The sequence below is a fragment of the Scyliorhinus canicula genome, chromosome 1 (genome assembly GCF_902713615.1).
Source record: "Scyliorhinus canicula chromosome 1, sScyCan1.1, whole genome shotgun sequence".
NCBI lineage: Eukaryota > Metazoa > Chordata > Chondrichthyes > Carcharhiniformes > Scyliorhinidae > Scyliorhinus > Scyliorhinus canicula.
In genome coordinates, this window is record NC_052146.1 from 186,071,865 (window position 1) to 186,091,784 (window position 19,920).

The 19,920-nt window shown below is 47.9% G+C and overlaps 1 protein-coding gene across 1 annotated transcript in view; it reads left to right on the forward strand.

Annotated features, from left to right (window-relative positions):
• Positions 1-19,920, forward strand: part of LOC119977764 (protein SPEC3-like) — a 67,202-nt gene that overhangs the window by 19,556 nt on the left and 27,726 nt on the right. The window contains exon 2 of the mRNA XM_038818971.1: positions 2,286-2,483. Coding sequence (XP_038674899.1) covers positions 2,286-2,483 — 198 coding nt within the window. The remainder of the gene's footprint in view (positions 1-2,285; positions 2,484-19,920) is intronic.

Below are 19,920 nucleotides of genomic sequence, written 5' to 3' on the forward strand. Positions count from 1 at the left end.
CAGCAACAAATCATCTGCATATCAGGACCACCCTATGTTACACCCCCCATTATCCTCTTCCACAACACCGAGCTCCTCAACGCAACTATAACAAGGGCTCTATAGCCAGTGCAAACAGAAGGGGGGGACATGAGGCATCCCTGCAAAACAATGTAATGCAAAATACCCTGAGGTCATACTGTTTATGCACACGTTCGCCATTGGCTCCTTATAAAGCAGCTGCACCCCTGCCACAAACTTTGTCCCGATCCCAAATTTCTCCAATATCGCCATCAAATAACTCCACTCCACCCGATCAAACGCCTTCTCCGCATCTAACGCCACCACCACCTCCGTCACCCTCCCCTCCCCTCCGCCGGAGAAAGCAACATGTTCAGCAACCCCCTCACATTCAAGAACAACTGTCTTCCCTTTATGAACCCCGGCTGGCCCTCTCCAATCACCTTTTGGGAGACACTCTTCCAACCTTAACGCCAACATCTTTGCCAATATCTTGGCATTTATATTCAGTAAAGATATGGGCCTATATGACCCACACTTCACCGGACCCTTGTCCTTCTTAAGCAACAACGAGATGGAAGCCTACCCCATTGTTTGCGGCAAGACATCCCTACCCATCGTGTCATCAAACATTCTCACCATCAATGGCCACCTGTCCTTATATTTTTTACAAAGTTCGACCGGAAGCCCACCTGGCCCTGCCGCCTTCCCTGCCTGGCATCCTCCCAATAGCCACCTTCACCTCCTGCTCCCCACTGGCTCCTCCAACCATACCCTCTCTGCCTCTCCCAATCTCGGACACTCGAGCCCACCCAGAAATTCCCTCACCTGCTGCTCCTCCTCCAGTGGCTCCGACCTATACAGGTCTCTTTAGAACTCCTCAAACACTTTATTAATCTGATCCGGAGCCATCACCAACTCCCTCGTCCGCCTTATCCCGCACCCTCTCCCTCACCACGGCCTCCCTTTGCATCTGACCTGTCAACATGCGCCCTGCCTTCTCCCCGTACTCATAGACAACTCTCCTCACCCTTCTCAGCTGACACACCGCATTCCCCTTTGGCAAGAGGGGACCTGGGTCTGGGGCCCCCGCATACCTCCCACCCACCTCCACATCTTTTCTATCAATCGTTGGTGTTTCTCCCTCTCCTCCCTATCCACCTTAGCCTTAAATGAGATCACCCCCCCACCACACACACACACACACACACACATACACACTACCGCCTTCAGAGAGACACAGAGTTTCAACGGGGTTGGTCAACTCACTGTGTTTACTGACATCTGGGTGGGTTGCTGAGAAATCCATAGAATCTATCTTGGTTACATTTGTCATTAATTGTGGAGTGTAGTGTGTTCGGCCATAGTTTGCCTGCTAATTCACATGTACCTCATTTTAACCATGAAATGTTAAAGATAGATGTTGTAAATTGTTTTATCTTTCTGACCTTTGTATGGTAAAGTTTATTTTGTTTGTTCAAAAAGCATGGAATCTTGTGGCTTTATTCTCTGAGCAAGTGCATTGATCTCAAATTTTGTCTTCTTTGAACAAAACGTATTGGTCCCTAATTGAATCACACCAAAAATTTTGGAGTCTGGTCCAGAATCATAACGATAGTTACAGACTGAAATGGTGTGTAGGACGAAGTACAATTGCTGTTTTAAAGAGCCAGCAAGGGTATGTCCATCAAATCTACCCTACACTCATGGTGCCTGGGAGCACCGCAGCTAGGCACTTCCCACTCCTTCCACAGCCATTTAATTTCTTGAGAGAGGCAAAAATACAGGCCAACAAGAGGGGAAAAAGTCCACTGATATTCTTCTCCAACCCCCTCAGACAATCAAAACAGGCCCGGGAGATTAAATCGGCATTGTGTGGAATAACTGTTCATCCATTTACCTCCTATCTGAGACAATTGGTGCCCAATCTAGTTCCTTCTTGGAGACATGCAGGGAGTTAGCACTCACTGTGTCCAAAGCATTCAAGAGGCTCTCTCCTCTCTGGGAAAGATGTCATGCAAGTACACGTTCTTCTTTTAGGTCATTTCATTTTTTTTCATTTATGTAAGGTGTAACATTTCTGAAATGAGAATACGTAATTCACCTGAAGTTTAATGGAATAGACTGCATTTTATAGATATGAAATTGCCTTGTTGGTTTGGTGATCGTAAGGTATGACGAACAAAGTGACAGAGTCCTTCATTCTTCTTGTCTGTCTGTCTCTCTCTCCGTGTATTTAAATTACTGACAAATGTTGACCGTCTGAATGATGTCTAATCTTTCAGGTACCATTCTATCGGGGTTTACACTTCTGTGCTGTTCTGAACCAGCGACACCCACTGGCCGCAAGACCAGCGATGAGATATTGGCCCTCGTCTGCCTCAATGTTTGGGTGGGAATCTCACAACTTTTCACTGTACCCTTCCTCCTGGTGGGCTGGCTTTGGAGCATAACCTGGGGAGTGATGATGATCAACTTATCCCGTAAGTACCTTCCCTGTGAAAATGTCATTGGTAATTTACCCTTACAAGGGATCTATTTTTATTATTGTCTTCCCTTGAAGGTGCTGACATTTGCTGAACTATGATCCGTAAGCACCACTGCATCTTTGGTGCTTTATGTGTGAACTTTGATAATCTATGTAATTTCTAGGTCATCACACCAAAATCCTGTCCTGTTCTCTGCCAGTCTGGCAATTGGTCATGGGGTGATGATTAGGCCAGGGTACCCAGGTCCATTTATTTTATGGTCAGGGGGAACCTGGGGAGCATGGTAGCACAAGTGGATAGCACTGTGGCTTCACAGCGCCAGGGTCCCAGGTTCGATTCCCTTCTGGGTCACTGTCTGTGCGGAGTCTGCAAGTTCTCCCCATGTCTGCGTGGGTTTCCTCCGGGTGCTCCGGTTTCCTCCCACAGTCCAAAGACGTGCAGATTAGTTGGATTGGCAATGATAAATTGCCCCTTGGTAACCAAAACAAGATTAGGAGGGGTTATTGGGTTACAGGGATAGGGTGGAAGTGAGGGCTTAAGTGGGTTTGTGCAGATTTGATGGGCTGAATGGCCTCCTTCTGCACTGTATGTTCTATGTTCTAAATCCTGAAGCCAAGTTCTGGAACTTTCCACACAGCCCAACTGAGATGGGCTAATTCCCAGTGGACTCTGGACCATATACTTTCATAGAATCCCTATAGTGCAGAAGAAGGCCATTCAGCCCATTGAGTTTACATCAGCCCCCCGAAAGTGCACCCTACACAGGCCCATACCCCTGTACTATACCCGTAACCCCACCTAACCGTTGGACACTAAGGGGTAATTTATCATGACCAATCCACCTAACCTGCACATCTTTGGACTGAGGGAGGAAACCAGAGCACCCGGAGGAAACGCAGTCACAGGTAGAATGTGCAAACTCCACACAAGTGACCCAAGGTCAGAATCGAACCTGGGTCCCTGACGCTGTTAGGCAGCAGTGCTAACCACTGAACCATTGTGCCGCCCTGGAACAGTTCTAGTTAACTCACAAATAGAAATAGGCCCAATGTGATGGGTTGTGAACTACGAATCTTGATGTAGACAACAAATCAAGACTTATCGGGTAATGAGCCTTTCTTCATTCTTGCTATCATATATCCTTAAAATTCAACCTCTAGTTTTTAACCGCCTCTCTCTGATAAAATGTTGCAAGTTAGGGCAGTAAGGTGGCACATTGGTTAGCACTGCTGCCTCACGGCACCATGGTTCGATTCCAGCCCTGGGTCACTGTGTGGAGTTTGCATGTTCTCCCCATGTCTGTGTGGGTTTCCTCTCTCAATCCAAAGATATGCAGGTTAAGTGGGGTTATGGGAGTAGGGGGTAGTGTACTCTTTCGGAGTGTCAATGCAGGCTAGATGGGTTGAATGGCCTCCTGCACTGTAGGTATTCTATGGATTCTATCTCTCGAAAGAAAGCTAAGATTGGACACTCACAGGTTGAGGGAAGTTCACAGAAACCAAGGCACAAGCCTTAGTGCAGGGTTTTTCAGTGTATGGGCCGCGACCTGCAGGTGTCGGAAGGGTCATGGAGCAATTGGGTCACGGTGTTCCCGATCCCGAAAGAAGTGCCCAATGGCTGTTACCGGCATTTAGAATGGGAACTGCATCATTAGCTGTGCTGTCTTCCGACCACGAGAGGCAACAGTGAGCAGGTCACTCTTCCTGTACGTATGCTTTTTAAAAATAAATTTAGAGTACCCAATTATTATTTTTTTTCCCAATTAAGGGGCAATTTAGTGTGGCCAATCCACCTAACCTGCAGATCTTTGGGTTGTAGGGGTGAAATCCACGCAGATACGGGGAGAATGTGTAAACTTCACGTGGACAGTGACCCAGGGCCGGGACTCGAACCCTGGTCCTCAGTGCCGTAGCCCCAGTGCTAACCACTGCGCCACATGCCGCCCTATCCTGTATGTACACTTGACACTGCTCAGGAAAGTCCACGACAGTACAGAGCAGTGAACTGCCTGCAAAGAAGTTTGGCAAGTGGGAGAACAAAACCAAAACTACAAAATGTTCCCCACATTGCTACGGCACATTGAGGAAAACAATGTTAAAAAGGGACTGTCAATAGACGCAAGGCTTATTCAGTCAGATCTGACTGCACGTCTTTTGAGACATGTGGGAGGAAACCGGAGCATCTGGAGGAAACCCATGCAGACATGGGAGAATAATAATAATAAACTAGTTAAGATTTATATTATTATTAATCTTTTTTATTGTCACAAGTAGGCTTACATTAACACTGCAATTAAGTTACTGTGAAAAGCCCCTAGTCACCACATTCGGGCACCTGTTCGGGTACACCGAGGGATTCTCAGACTGCTGAACCACATTATGAACACTCCTTCTGTGGCCAACAAGTCCTGCCGTTGGACTTGAACCCTGATTTCTGGTCCAGAGGTAGCGACAGTGCCAGATGTTCAAATTACCTAACAGCTTGTCTTTCGGGACCAGTGGGAGGAAACCGAAGCACCGGGCGGAATTCCACGCAGACGCTGGGAGAACGTGTAGACTCTGCACAGACAGTGACCCAAGTGGGAATCGAACCTGGGCCCCTGGCGCTGTGAAGCACCAGTGCTAACTCAGCACAGACCGGGATTGAATTTGAAACCTTCTTGTTCTATGTGACCGAGCACCGCACCAGCTGCTGCTGGAACCAAAGAACTGAAGGGAAAGGAGAGAGAGAAGAAGACTGGGGAGGAACTTAAAACTGTACGCAGCGGGATCCCTTCAGTAAGATGCATTCATATGTCTCGAGGTAAAGCCTTCAGTATCCTGAAGCTTATAACCAGAATACGGCTATAGCTTTGGATGCCAGCTGTAATTGGAGTATGACAGAGTCGGGTGTGAGACCTTGTGGCGCAGTGATACTGTCGCTACCTCTGGACCAGAAATCTGGGTTCAAGTCCAACTGCAGGACTTGTTGGCCAGAGGAGGAGTGTTCATAATGTGGTTCAACAGTCTGTGAATCCGCTTCCCCACTATTCCCCAAAGGGGGGAAAATGTGTGTGTGTGAAGATATGCTTTAAAAGAAAAGTCTGGTTTGGTGTGGCAAATCCAGTATTTATGCAGAAATGGTGTCCGGACTACAAATTTCTTGTTTCCTGAAACAATTACCTCACAAAGCACATTCTTTTTGATCTCATTTCATTTAGAAACACTTAGTTATCTAATCATAGAATGGGATCTGGAGCTCAGTGATGCACGATCAATTACACAAAGACGAGAGTTGAATGCAATCGAGGCTTTAATACACTAATATGTGTGGCCTCCTACAGCAGCTGGTGAAATGGCTGCTGTACGGGGAGCACACATATTTATACTCCGCCTACTGGGCGGAGCCAGCAGGCAGGGAACTAACCCCGTACTTGTAGTACAGGGCTTACCACAAATCACCTAATATATACATCAGTGGTGACTACTACACTCAGTGCCTGAAAGGTAGAGGCAGAATAGCTCATCACATGTCGCAGTGGTTAGTACTGCTGCCTCATGCCGCCGAGGTCCCAGGTTTGATCCCGGCTCTGGGTCACAGTCCTGTGTGGAGTTTGCAAGTTTCCCCCTGTGTTTGCGTGGGTTTTGCCCCAAAACCCAAAGATGTGCAGGGTAGGTGGATTGGCCACGCTAAATTGCCCCTAATTGGAAAAAAAATAATTGGGTACACTAAATTTTAAAAAAAATAATAGCTCATCACATTGCAAAATTACATGGATACTTACTTGAAGTGCTTTGACAAAGAGTCATCGGACTCGAAATGTTAACTCTTTTCTCTCCCTACAGATGCTGCCAGACCTGCTGAGATTTTCCAGCATTTTCTCTTTCATTTCAGATTCCAGCATCCGCAGTAATTTGCTTTTATTACTTGAAGTGGACAAAGGGCTTGAAAATGTGGGCAAGTTAGATAGCTCTTTTTCAGATCGTAGGGACACAATTTTTAAAAGTTCTTTCACAGTGTGCGGATGTTGTTGCTGGCTAGGCCAGCATTTATTGCCCATCCCTAATTGCCCTTAAGAAGGTGGTTGTGAGCTGCCTTCCTGCACTGCAGTAAGAAGTCTTACAACACCAGGTTAAAGTCCAACATGTTTGTTTCAAACACTAGCTTTCGGATTACTGCTCCTTCCTCAGGTGAATGAAGGAGCAGTGCTCCGAAAGCTCGTGTTTGAAACAAACCTGTTGGACTTTAACCTGGTGTTGTAGGACTTCTTACTGGGCTCACCCCAGTCCAATGCCGGCATCTCCACATCATGGCTACCATGGATCCTGCACTGCTGCCGTCCATGTGGCGTTGGTACACCCACTGTGCTGTTCGAGAGGGAGTTACAGGATTTTAATCCAGCCATAATGAAGGAACGGCGATATCTTTCCAAATCAGAATGGTGTGTTGCTTGGAGGGGAACTTGCAGGTGGTGGAGTTCCCATGTACCCACTGCCCTTGTGCTCATGGGTGGGTTTGGAAGATGCTGTTGAAGGAGCCTTGGTGTCTTGCTACAGTGCACTGCTGACGGTACACTGTTAATGCTGCATCTGTGTGTCGGTGTTGGAGGGAGTGCATACTTTAGTTGGTGAGTTGTTTAATTAAGCAAGCTGCTTTTTCCTGGGTCATATAACACAAAATGAGGCCATTCATCATGGCTGTGACAGATTGGAAAGAGTTATCCAACTAAACCACTGGGCTGTTCTTTCCCCATAACTTGGCAATATTTTCCTTTTTTCAAATATTTTTCCAAGCTCCCTTCTGAAATTTGTGACTCGGCTGAAATTTCATTCACTAGCATTTTTGGCAGTGCATTGTAGATTGTAACAATTCACACTTCTCTGGAATTGTATTCAGGAGATGAGGATTTGGATTTAGACTTATTGTCATGTGTACCGAGGGACAGTGAAAAGTATTGTTCTTCATACAGTCCAGACAGATCGTTCCATACATGAAAAACATAGGACATACGATAAATACACAATGCAAGCACAGACATCGGGTGAAGCATACGGAGTACAGTGCAACACAATAGAGAACATTTTGTTCCATGGTGCTGCAAAAGTTTCCTTCAGTTGGATTTGACTTCTGCTGGGGAAGAGAGCAGTCACGGGTAGCAGAGCTCCTAAGAGGGGAACACGGGCGCCTCCCGTTCCCCGAGGAGAACTTGCACCTAAGCACGCAAACTGGTCCGACTGGGGGCCCCCACCCTCGCAGAGCAAGAGAGTGCGGAAGGAGAGGAGCGGCGGCCCGGACTCCAAAGTCGCGAGCGACCACGAGGTGGGCGGCGGCACAAAGGAGGACTCCCAGTCTGATTCGAAGCCTCTCGCTCTCGACCCTCCTGACCCGGTGAGAGGGAAGGGGAAAGGAAGGGAACTAACCAGCACAAACATTTTTTAAAATAATAAATTTAAAGTATCCAATGAACTTTTTCCAAGTAAGGGGCAATTTAGCATGGCCAATCCAGCTACCCTGCACATCTTTGGGTTGTGGGGGGAAACCCACACAAACACGGGGCGAATGTGCAAACTTCACACGGACAGTGACCCAGAGCCGGGATCGAACCTGGGATCTCGGCGTTGTGAGGCAACCGTGCTAACCACTGCTCCACCGAGCTGCCCCTAACCACCACAAACATAAACAAAACCGGACAGACAAATAAAATAAAACCTGAAACCTGAGGCAGACTAGAGCTGCGAGAGCACGAGAGCAGAGGACGATGAAAGGGAGATCAACGTCAGGGTAAGGAACAGCAGCATGGAGAGAGACAGATGGCTGGAGGAAAGGAAAATGTCAAAGCGAAGGGATGGCGAGACGCACGGAGCAGCAGCAGCAGCAGCGAGGGAAAAGCGCAGGAGCGGCGGGCGTGCAGGCAGGCGGCCCCACGAGACGAGACGGCGGTTCGGGCGAGCTAGAAGGGAAAAGGATGGCGGACCGCGGAGCGGAGCAGGACGCAGCAACCAGCATCCCCCTCGCACAGGGGGAAGAGTGGAGAAACGTGATAATAAAGCTAAGCCCCATAAAGGAGGCGATCAGGTCAGAGCTCCACACAATGATGAAGGAGATGCTGGCGGAGACAACGCACAAAATGCAGCAAACCATCGAAGGCCTGGGAAGGAAAGTGGAGGCGCAGGAGAGAGCGATTTCTGGATTTGGAGAGGGCTTCCTCGGACCAGAGCTACAGGGTGATAGCTCTGGAAACCGAGGTGAAAAGGTTGGCAATGTCCCAGGGGAGCCTAAGAGGGAAAGTGAAGGACCAGGAAAATGGGTCCAGACGGCAGAACGTTAGAATAGTGGGTCCGCCAGAGGGGATAGAGGGCAGAGACCCAACAGGCTATATCGCCCAAATGCTGGGCAAGCTAGTGGAAAGGGAAGAATTTCCAAACCCCTCAGAAATAGACAGGGCGCACAGGTTGCTCCGACCCAAGCCCAAAGCCGGGGAGCAGCCCAGAGCAATTATTGCAAAGCTGCACCAGTTCCAAGACCGGGAGAAAATTCTAAAGTGGGCTCTGCAGACGAGACCGAGCACGTGGGAAAGGAAGAACGTAAGGGTGTATCAGGACATTGGGGCGGACCTGGCAAAAAGAAGGGCTGAGTTCAACAGGGCAAAATCAGCACTCTACAAAAGTGAGGTGAAATTTGGGATGTTATTCCCGGCCAAACTCTGGGTAACATTTAAGGGGAAAGAGCTGTATTTTAAAACCCCACAGGCGGCTGATGAGTTTGTTACATCGAGCAGCCGCAACCGCTATGAAAGCCACGGGGACGGAAAAGAAAGGGAAATTTGGAACAAAGAGCGGAGGACAGACTGCAAACAAGGACCAATAAGATCATGAATTGTGCACATGTGTTTTATGTTTTGCGCGGGGCTGTGCTGCCTCGTTTCCGGGCTTGTCTCCTCTCTCATTGCGATTGGGGGGGGGGGAATGAGGATGAGAAAAGTGGACAGGAGGGCGAGAAACGGGCCAGTAGGAGGAAGGTTAAACAAGGCCAGAGCTGGGCGAATACTGGGAGGAGTGCCACCGTACAAGCGAGGAGGGCCAACACAGGAGGGAAGGAAGGAAGGAGGGCCGCTGCGCATCTCTCAGGGGAGAAGGAGCGCCTGGCGCAAGGAGGGGGGTGGACAGAAGGCGGGGGGGGGGAGAACACGGGGGGACAGAGGGACGGGGGCTGGGGGGGGGGGGGACAAGTCAGGGGGAGAGCGCAGAACAAAAGAGAAGGGTGAGATAGAGAACCAGTACAGATACAGGCCCCGGCAGGCATGGAGCAGGGCGAGGAACTAAGCAGCCACTCGGGAAGGCATCAGGGCGAAGGGAGACCCGGGAGGGCAGGAGCGCATACACATAGTTGGTGGCCATGTTGGGTGCCCCCTGGACAATGGGAAACCCCGGATCGCAGGGGACCGACCCCATGGTGACCCTGGCCACTTTGGACGGCGCCCTGACGAAGGGAAGCCCCGAAGTGCAGGGGCGCGTCCACCGGGTAAGCATGGGGGATCCCACAGGACTGGGGAGGGTCAGAAACCCCCCCCCAAACCAGGATTGTTACCTGGAATGTAAGGGGACTCAACGGCCAGTGAAAAGATCCAGAGTCTTCGCCCACCTAAGAAGCCTAAAAGCAGCCATAATCTACCTACAAGAGACGCACCTGAGGGCGAAGGACCGACTGCTGGTAAGGAAGGGCTGGGTGGGACTGACGTACCACTCATGCCATGGGACGAGGGTGAGGGGGAACCTGACCAGCCTGGAGGAGGAAGTAAGAAAGACCTTCAACGGTGGGGCTCACTCCCTGGCGGAGAGAGTGCAGACGATCAAGATGAACGTACTGCTAAAGTTCCTCTTCCTGTTTAGATCCATCCCGATCTTCATCCCCAAGGCCTTTTTCCAAAACATAGACAGGCTAATCATGGCGTTTGTGTGGGGGGTCAGAATTGGAGAATTCCCGAACCGACGCTGCAAAGAAGAAAAATCAAATGGGGCTTGGCCTTACCAAACCTACAATACTACCACCGGGCAGCAATGGCAGAAAGAGTGAGGGGATGGGTGCAAGATCCCGAAACAGATTGGGTACAAATGGAGGCGGCATCCTGTAAAGGAACAACCCTCCGGGCCCTAGCCAGAGCAACACGCCCATCCTCCTCAACAAGATACACAACGAGTCCAATGGTAGAGGCCACACTGAGAACGTGGACCTAATTGAGACAACACTTTGGGATAACTAAAATGGCCCTCATATGCGGCAATCACAGATTCCCCCCGCCATGCTAGATACCACCTTCAAAAGAGGGAGGCGGGACAGGGGCACACTGACGGTCGGGGACTTCTACATAGGGCACAGACTGACGACACTGGATGAACTGACGAAGTGGAAACTAGCAAAAGGACAGGAATTGAGACACCTCCAAATAAAACACTTCCTCCGCAAAGAGACAGTCGGGTACTCCGGGGCCCCAGAAACCCCAGAAACCCCAGAAAACACACTGCTAGAGGGCCTAGTAGGCACAAGCAGCGAGAAGGGGCGATCGAATGAGCAAGTTCTTCCTGGAGATGGAAGACAAAAATGAGTGGTGCCAGGTTGGCCTGGCCAACCGCACCCACATGTTCTGGGCATGTCCCAAACTTGCTGGGTTCTGGACAGCCGTCTCTGAGGCAATGTCCAAGGTTGTGAGGGTGAAGCCATGCCCAATAGTGGCAATCTTCGGGGTATCGGAGCAGCCAGAGTTACACATAGGGAAGGGAGCCAACGCCCTTGCTTTCACTTCCCTAGTCGCATGCCGGAGAATCCTGCTCAGCTGGCGATTGGTAGCCCCACTCAATGCTGCAGACTGGCTCGCTGACCTCTCGGAATTTCTCCACCTGGAGAAGATTAAGTACGCCATCAGAGGGGGAGGAGGGGGGGGGGGGCAGAAGGAAGGGGGGTGAGGAGGGGGGTGTGGAAGGAAGGGGGACAACTTATAGACCGATACAGAAGGCAACGAAATGTACATAGTTAGTTAAATGAAGGACAAAATAAACCTCTCTGTACAATAAAGTAAAGTAGCGCGGGCAAGAAAAATGTAATGTAATGCAATGCATTACAAAATGTAACGCAACAACTATTTATAAATAAGAGAAAAGCCAATAAAAAGATTTAAAAAAAAAAAAGTTTTCTTCAGCTGTTTTGTTTAAATTCAGGCAATGTTCTGCCTTGCAAGGTAAGTGTTTGGTGCCTTTAAAACTTTTTTTCAATTTTCGGCAGTTTCCCTTTAAGTGGGCGTGTCCAAAATGTTCTGACACCATGACGTTTGTGACATCATGGCATGTGCAAATCGAGCTTCTTCGGATTAGTTCTTTTTATATGTGCGCACCTGCAGCTTCTTGCGCCTGTGCAGAACGGTATTTTTCCTGTTTGCGTCTTTTTTTTGTAAGGGCACATGTGCAAACTGGTCCCGCCTATGCGCAGAACGTTCAGAATTGGAATTGCGGATTTTGTTCGGGTGCACTTGTGCGCAGTCACCTTTTTGAGCGCGATTAGTTTCCAACTGTGCCATAGCTTCAACGGAGGGAAAAATATTTTTACTTTGACGATTTAATATTTCGGCACTTCTATTTGTAGGTTGGTTTCTCGCGTTGTACATTTTAATCGAATCAGGAGACAGCATTTTTTGTTTCTTTTGCTGAAATTTTCATTACTTTCACAATAATGATCAAATGTTTTAATTGCCAGTTCAAAGTTATATTTTCAGCATCATTCTCCAAATGCAATGCTTATACGCTTCTATGGCCTGTTGTCCAGCTATTAGTAAAAATAAAGCAGTTTTTCGCTCATTGCTGGCAGTTTCTAGGTTGGAGGATGAGAGATACAGTTGAAATTCTTGTTTAAACATTCTCCAGTTAACATGTAGTTTACCAGTTATCCGGAGGTGTTGGAGAGATTGCAGTTGCTCCATTAGTTTGGGATTCTACGGAGTCTCGCAGTATCAGGTCTTTGTCACCCGCTAGTTTTTTGTTAACTAGATTCTAGCTAATCTGTCTATATAGCTTCAGTAGTCACTGAACCATGTTATGTTTCTACACCTGGTAGCATGTTATATTACCATGATTGGTAATGTGTTGTATTCTTTGTCCTTTCTTCCAGAATGACCCGATGTAGTGTTGAAAAGTAATATACCAATCAAAAGATTGAAACAAAACTAATTTATTATTATACTACTATTTAAATGAAGTTTGCACACTCTACTGAGTTATAGATGATAATAAATGATATTGAATCTGTCTTACAGTGGTCTATATTTTATCTAGTCACGAACTACACTATGATCTAAACTTGTGCTCTCTATCTCTAATTAACATTCAATCTGCTCTCTATATTCTTCTCAGCTTTCTCCTCATACTTCTCCCAGAATTCCCTGAGAGGCTGTGTTAAATACAGAGAATTAGTACCGCCCTCCAGTGTTTGATTTACACATAGATGTAATTATTAACCCTTCACTAACCTGACCATATACATATCATTACATCCCCCCCTTTTTTTACATTTCTTTTCCATTATCAAAGGAAAGAATGTATAATATTAGTACATAATACATGATATGTTTTTGAAATTAACAGATGAGGCAAGATAAATTTTAGCAAACAGTCTATTTGTAATGATTCACAAGTTGAATCTGTCCTTAGTCTTCACTCGTGGTGTGTTGAAGTACCAACAAGTCATCATCAGGTGTTTGACTGGTTGAATCACTTTTATTGTCTGACCTGATGTTTTTTCTGTGCTTGTGGTATCAATTTTGTATGTCATTTGCCTTAAATACTGGATTGCTTTTTGGTCTTTGAGCAAAAATGAACTCATTAAATTCATTGGCATGACTTCGTTTGTGTCTAAACAGTGTCCTGTTCTTCGTGACATTGTTTTGGACTGTGCTGTTCAGTTGTCCTTCAGTTTCACAGTTGTACCATTGTGTACAGTCTGTTGATCTGTAATTTCTGTTTTTGTGCTCAATAACTGTTCAAGAAGGCCGATCTGACTTTGGAAGCTGTGACGGTAGGTATGGGTGTGTCCGAGGCAGCTGGGCCAGTTGACACCGGTTTGTTGGTTTTCTGCTTGAACCGAACACAGAATGCGTTGAGTTCATCAGGGATAGGTGTGCTGTTGCTGGAGATTCTACTAGGTTTTGTTATGTAGCCTGTTATGTTGTTTAAGCCTTATCACAACCGACAAGACTCTGTGTCATTAGTCTGTGACTCTAGCTTAGTCTGGTATTGTCTCTTGGCATCCCTGATGGCTTTGTAGCAGTTGTACCTAGATTTCTTGTATAGGTCAGGATCACATGCCTTGAACACCTCAGTCCTGGCCTTAGTGAATCTCCCAGTTAAACCATGGTTTCCAGTTGGGGAACGTGCGTACTACCTTCGAACTACCATTATTAAGTGTATAAAGTGTATTAAGACTAGGCATCAGTTATATCATTCACTGTCCGGCTATCTGAATTGGAATAATCTTCCACTAGTCATTCGCAATTATCTTTAAATGTCCGTCCTTTGGTTAATCATAGAATTCCTACAGTGCAGGAGGCCATTCAGCCCATCAAGTCTGCACTGACCCTCCAAAAGAGCACTCTACCCAAGTCCACTCCCCTGCCCTCTCCCTATAACACTTTAACCTATCTGCACACTAAGGGGCAATTTAGCATGGCCAATCCACCTAACCGGAACATCTTTGGACATAATATAACCTTCTTGCCAGTGAAAGGAGTTTCTCCCTATATGCTCTATAAAAACCCATCAGAATTTGGGCACTTCTATTATATATCCTCTTAACCTTCTCCGTCGTAAAGAGAATAACCCAGCTTCTATAGTCTCTTCACCTGACTGAAGTCCTGCATCCCTGGTACCATTCTCATAAATATTCTCTTCAATCTTGTCCAATGCCTGGACATTTTGAAATGTTATCATGAGCTTCTTCTTGCATACTGGTTACCATCTTTGTTTCAAATTCCCCAGTGGACTATTTAAACCTCCAAGTGTGTTTGTTTTCCAGACATTTGCAGTCAAATGTGTTTATTAGTCCCCAGTCTCATGTAAATGTAATGGAAATTAAGTGTTAGTCATGGAGCAAAATCATGTTCTACTACAGGTGACAGGGGTGTGTCTCAAGGTCAGTAAACAGCTAAGGTCACACGCTAGAGACTGTAAAAAACAGTACGACACACAGTGAAACTGGTTTTAATTTCTACCCTGACACACTACTGGAGAATTCCCACAAACTCTGGGAGGGATTAGGGGTAAGGGCAGAAGTGAGAGGCAGAGCTTGTGCACGTGGCTTTTCACAGCAGTTTATCCCAAGGCAGTTCCCAGGGTTGGAACCGTAGAAAAGGGTTAGGTGTTACTTGAATATTCCAGGAGGGCACTATCTGCCCTGTTGAAGATATTGGAACATGACGTAGTTCTGTGCCACTCTGATAATACCTTTGGCCCAATTCAGGGCAAATAAAAAGGTTCAATATTTTTTTCTTTTGGTACTTCCTCGGGGAACAGAAGGGCACCTATAGGGTGCAGATTTATTGAGGCTTAAAATATGGGTTGACGTTGCTCTCAGCAAGACAGATTCTCCTCAGATTGTGATGGGATAGCTGGACAGTATTTCCAGAGTAGAAAGAAAGACTTGCACTTAGTGCCTTTTACAATCAGAGGACATTCCAAGGCACTTTCCAGCCAATGAAATACTTAACCACTATTGTAATAAAATAAATAAACATGATGGCCAATCCGTACACAGCAAGTTTCCACAAACAGCATTATGTTGGTGAGCAGATAATCTGTATTTATGTCAGGGGATAACTCAACCCTGCTTTTCAAAATAGTGCCTTGGGTCTTTTCCGTCCAGCAGAGTGGGACATTCATTTAACCTCCCATCCGAAAAGCGACGGCCGGAATTCTCCTGCAGTTGCGTTTCACTTTTCCCGCCGGCAGCGCACCCCCACCCGCGGGATTCCTGGCAGCGTGTGGGGTGGCTTCAATGGGAAATTGACAGGCAGCAGGAGTATAGAATCCTGCCCCCAGCGAATGGCGCGCCGCTGAGAAACATGCAGTTGGGGAACCGGAGAATCCAGCCCAGCATCTCCAACAATGCAGACTTCCCTCAGTATCACACTTGGGTCAATAACAAGGGGGCATAGTTATAGAGTCGTAGATGTATACAGCATGGAAACAGGCCCTTCGGCCCAGCTTGTCCATGCTGCCCAGTTTCTATCATTAAGCTAGTCCCACTTGCCCGCATTTGGCCCATATCCCTCTATACCCACCCTGCCCATGTAACTGTCCAACTGCTTTTTAAAGGACAATTGTATCCACCTTGTACCCGTTCCAGATGCTCACCACCCTCTGTGTGCAGACATTTCTCCTCTGGTCTCTTTTGTATCTCTCTCCTCTCACCGTAAACCTATGCCCTCTACTTCTAGACTCCTCTACTTTGGGAAAAGATATTGACCATCTACCTTATCAATACGCCTCGTTATTTTGTAGACCTCTATAAGATCACCTCTAAACCTCCAACGCTCCAGGGAAAAAAGTCCCAGCCTCTCCTAACTCAGACCATCAGCCCCTGGTAACATCCTCGTAAATCTTATCAGTGAAAGGCTGGAATTTAGAGAGGATTTGAGGAAAATTATTTTCACCCAGAGGGTGGTGGGAATCTGGAATGCACTGTCTGGGAGGCTGGTTGAGGCAGGAAACCTCACAATCCTTAAAAAGTACTTGTATAAGCACTTGGAAACACCACAACATTCAAGGCTATGGCCCATGTGCTGGGAAGTGGGATTAGTGTAGATTAGAGTAGTTTTTTTGTCAGTGCAGGCTTGATAGGCCGGAGACCTCTCCTGTACTGTATGATTCTACGATTATTAACCTTGATTTTTGTGCCCAAGTCCAGGACTGGGACTGGAGCCCAGAAACATTTCCACATTTGCATCAATGTAATGGAGGGGGGGCGGGGGACGATCTTCGGAGCATCATGCCCCAAACCAAGTTCATGGGCAATTTATAAAGGGCAGGAAGCTGTTGCAGCACTGTTCATCCTCATTCTGCAAACTGGGATTTCTACCTGACTATTATAAACCCATGTTCGCAAAAGATAATTGATGTGCTTGGTCCAAATTTCTTCGAAATTTTCTCCTTTTTCCTCTCCTTGAAGCAGCTGATTGTCTTTGGACTACAGATCAAAGGCTACTATCGTGCTTCTGTAAATTGCCCAAGTGGCTAACTTTCATATCCCAGTCTGAATAATGACTGTCTGTATTGTGTTCAATCACAGGGTATGGTGCTGTATTACAGGTGAGCCCAACCGTGCGCCCACCTAATATCCTCATATCCGTGTACAAGGATAATTTATTTTACATTGGTGAGTTGTTATGATCTGGTATGCACTGCCTGAAAGGGTTTTGCAGGATTCGATAATAACTTTCAAAAGAGGACTTCGTGCTATCACAGTCTCAGAGGACGGGGTTTTCCAGCCCCACCTGCCACCTAGATTGTCCGGCCCCTCCAGAAGTCAATGGACTTTTGGCTCAGCCGTTGAATCTCCTGCGACAGGTCCCACCACAAGGGAGACGGAAAATCTCAGTCCAAAGCCAACCGTGATATGGAAGAAGAGCATTTGGCCTATCAGATCTGTGTTGGCAACTGTGCCAATATCCCCATGTTTTGTCTGTATGCCTATAGATTTCTCATCCTCAAATACGTGCCTAAGTCTCTTTTAAGTTAGGCTCACTTAAATATATCTGTGCTGGATTCTCCCAAGGCCTGGGAACTAATGCATGTACCTGAGAGGCCTCCGTTTAGCACTGGCCCTGGGAGGGTCTCCCAGGCCATCAGAAGACCTGAGATGATCACGCTGTGGGTAGGATAGTACCCCTGCTTCCACCTGTGCACCTTGGTACTGCCAGCCTGGCACTGTGGCATTGCCACCTAGGTAGCCTGGCAGTAATACCTGGGTACCTGGCAGTGGCATCCTGATGTTGCCAAGGTCCCAAGTGCCACTGCCAGGGTGTCAGGCTGCCTTGCCAAAGTGCCAGGTTACTCGTGCCAGGGATCGGGCCCAGGGGTGCCCTATCCTTATGAGGTGGGGTGTGTGGGGGCTGGAGGATCCCCTAATAAGTCACTTGGGGCATTTTGGGAGGGCGTGGGGGGGGGGGGGGGGGGGGGAGAAGGCCACGATGGGGGATTGAGCGGCATTTAGAAATGGCATCAGTTTGTCAGTGCAGGTAATTAAGGTAGGTGTGGTCGGCAGGGCTTTCCTTGCCAAGACCAAAAAACCCCAGAGTCCTGTTTGATAATGGGGTCACTCTCAGTGCTGTAGGTGTTTCCCCCCCCCCCCCCCCATTACATCACGCCCCGATCTCTGGTGTCTCTATGTTTTTCTTTTAGTTTCAATCAGCTTCCATTTCCTGACGTGTCACAGTCTGATTTCCCAGATATTATTACAGCCAGAAACATAAAGCCGGCTCTTTTTTTTTTAAATTTAGTGTACCCAATTCTTTTTTTTCCAATTAAGGGGCAATTTAGCGTGTTCAATCCACCTACCGTGCACATCTTTGGGTTGTGGGGGCGGAACCCACGCAAACACGGGGAGAATGTGCAAACTCCACACGGACAGAGCCGGGATCGAACCTGGGACCTCAGCGCCGTGAGCCTGCAGTGCTACCACTGCGCCACCGTGCTGCCCCCACAACCCTCTTTACCAGAAATCTGAAGTTTAAGTTTCTCTTTTTTAGTTTGATGGCGTCTCAAAATATTGCAGGCTTTTGAAACATTAGTAAGCGCACCCACCGAGTATTCAACAAGCTACTGTGCAGACAACAGCTCATGCAGGCTCTTCACTGGACCCACAAACTACAGATTTCTTCACACATTGGTGCTAAGGTTGCTTCTTTCTCAAGGCTATGGAATATTACAATGTAATAATTTGTACTACAATCTGCGGAGACCGAAATCTAGGAAAACCTGTCCTAATTCTTTAATCTCTGCTCTGAATCAAACGTTTATGCAATGTCAGTGACCTGACATGGAATTGACCTATTTCACATATTTTGGCCCTCCTTTGGTTCTCCGCATGTGTGTACCTCAGTGAACAGGTGTGCGTGTGAATGTGAGTGTGAATCGGAGGGTGTGTGCATGCATGTTTTCTGGAGGGAAGGGTTGGAACCTGGACAGAAACAAAAACACTTTATTCTTCCAGCTTGCTGCTAACGCTTTCCCAATAATCTTGTAAAAGCCAAACCCTCCAAACCATATTGAGATCTGTAAGCGAATAGGATAATGACTTGTACGTGCTTGCTTGAACATGTATTCAGCATTATCATTACGCTGACATGCCACACTCAACTGTGCATACTCTATCAACTATTCCCTGTGCATCGGAACTGGTTAGACTGTACCTGGAGCACTGTGCAGTTTTGTTCTCCTTACCTCAGAAAGGATATTATTACCATAGAGAGATTGCAATAAAGGTTCACCAGACTTGTTCTGGGGATGGTGGGACTGTCTTATGAAGAGAGATTGAGAAAACAGGGCCTGTATTCTCTAGAGCATTCAAGAATGAGAGCTGATCTCATTGATACCTACAAAATACTTGAATTGAGTAAACAGGGGAGATGCAGATAAGGGCTGGGATTCTCTGCTATTCGCCGGGGCGGGCTGTACTGGCGCCAAGGAGTGGCGTGAACCACTCCGGCGTCGGGCCGCCCGGAAGGTGTGATCCTCCACACCTTCAGGGGCTAGGCTAGTGCCGGAAGGGTTGGCGCCGAAGGACCTCCGCCTGCTGGCGTGAGTTGGCGCATGCGTGGGAGTGCCAGCGTGTTCTGGCGTGATCCCAGCGCATGCACAGGGGGGGTTCTTCTCCCTGCTGGTCATGGCGGACCGTTATAGCGGCCGGCGCGGAGAGAAAGAGTGCCCCCATGGCACAAACCCGCCCGCAGATCGGTGAGCCCCGATCGCGGGCCAGGCCACCCCGGAGCCAGATCCCTCTGCGCCCCCCCGAGCCCGAGGACTCTGTAGGCCGCCCGTGGAGCCAGGTCCCGCCGGTAAGGACCTTGTTTGATTTACGCCGGCGGGACTGGCCGAAAATGGGCGGCCACTCGGCCCATCGCGGAGCAGAGAATCGCCCGGGGGGGGGGGGGGGGGGGGGGGTGGGGGGCACTGCCAATGCCCCCCCCCCCCGGCCGATTCTCCCTCCCGGTGGGGGGGTCGGAGAATCCCGCCCAAGATGTTTCCCCCAGCTGGGGAGTCTAAAACCAGGGGGCACAATTTCAAAATAAGAGGGATGCCATTTAGGACCCAGATGAGGAGAAATTTCTTTACACAGAGGATTGGAGTTCTCCACCCCAGAAGGCTGTAGAAGCTCAGTAATTAATTATGTTTAAAGTAAAGATTGATTGATCAAT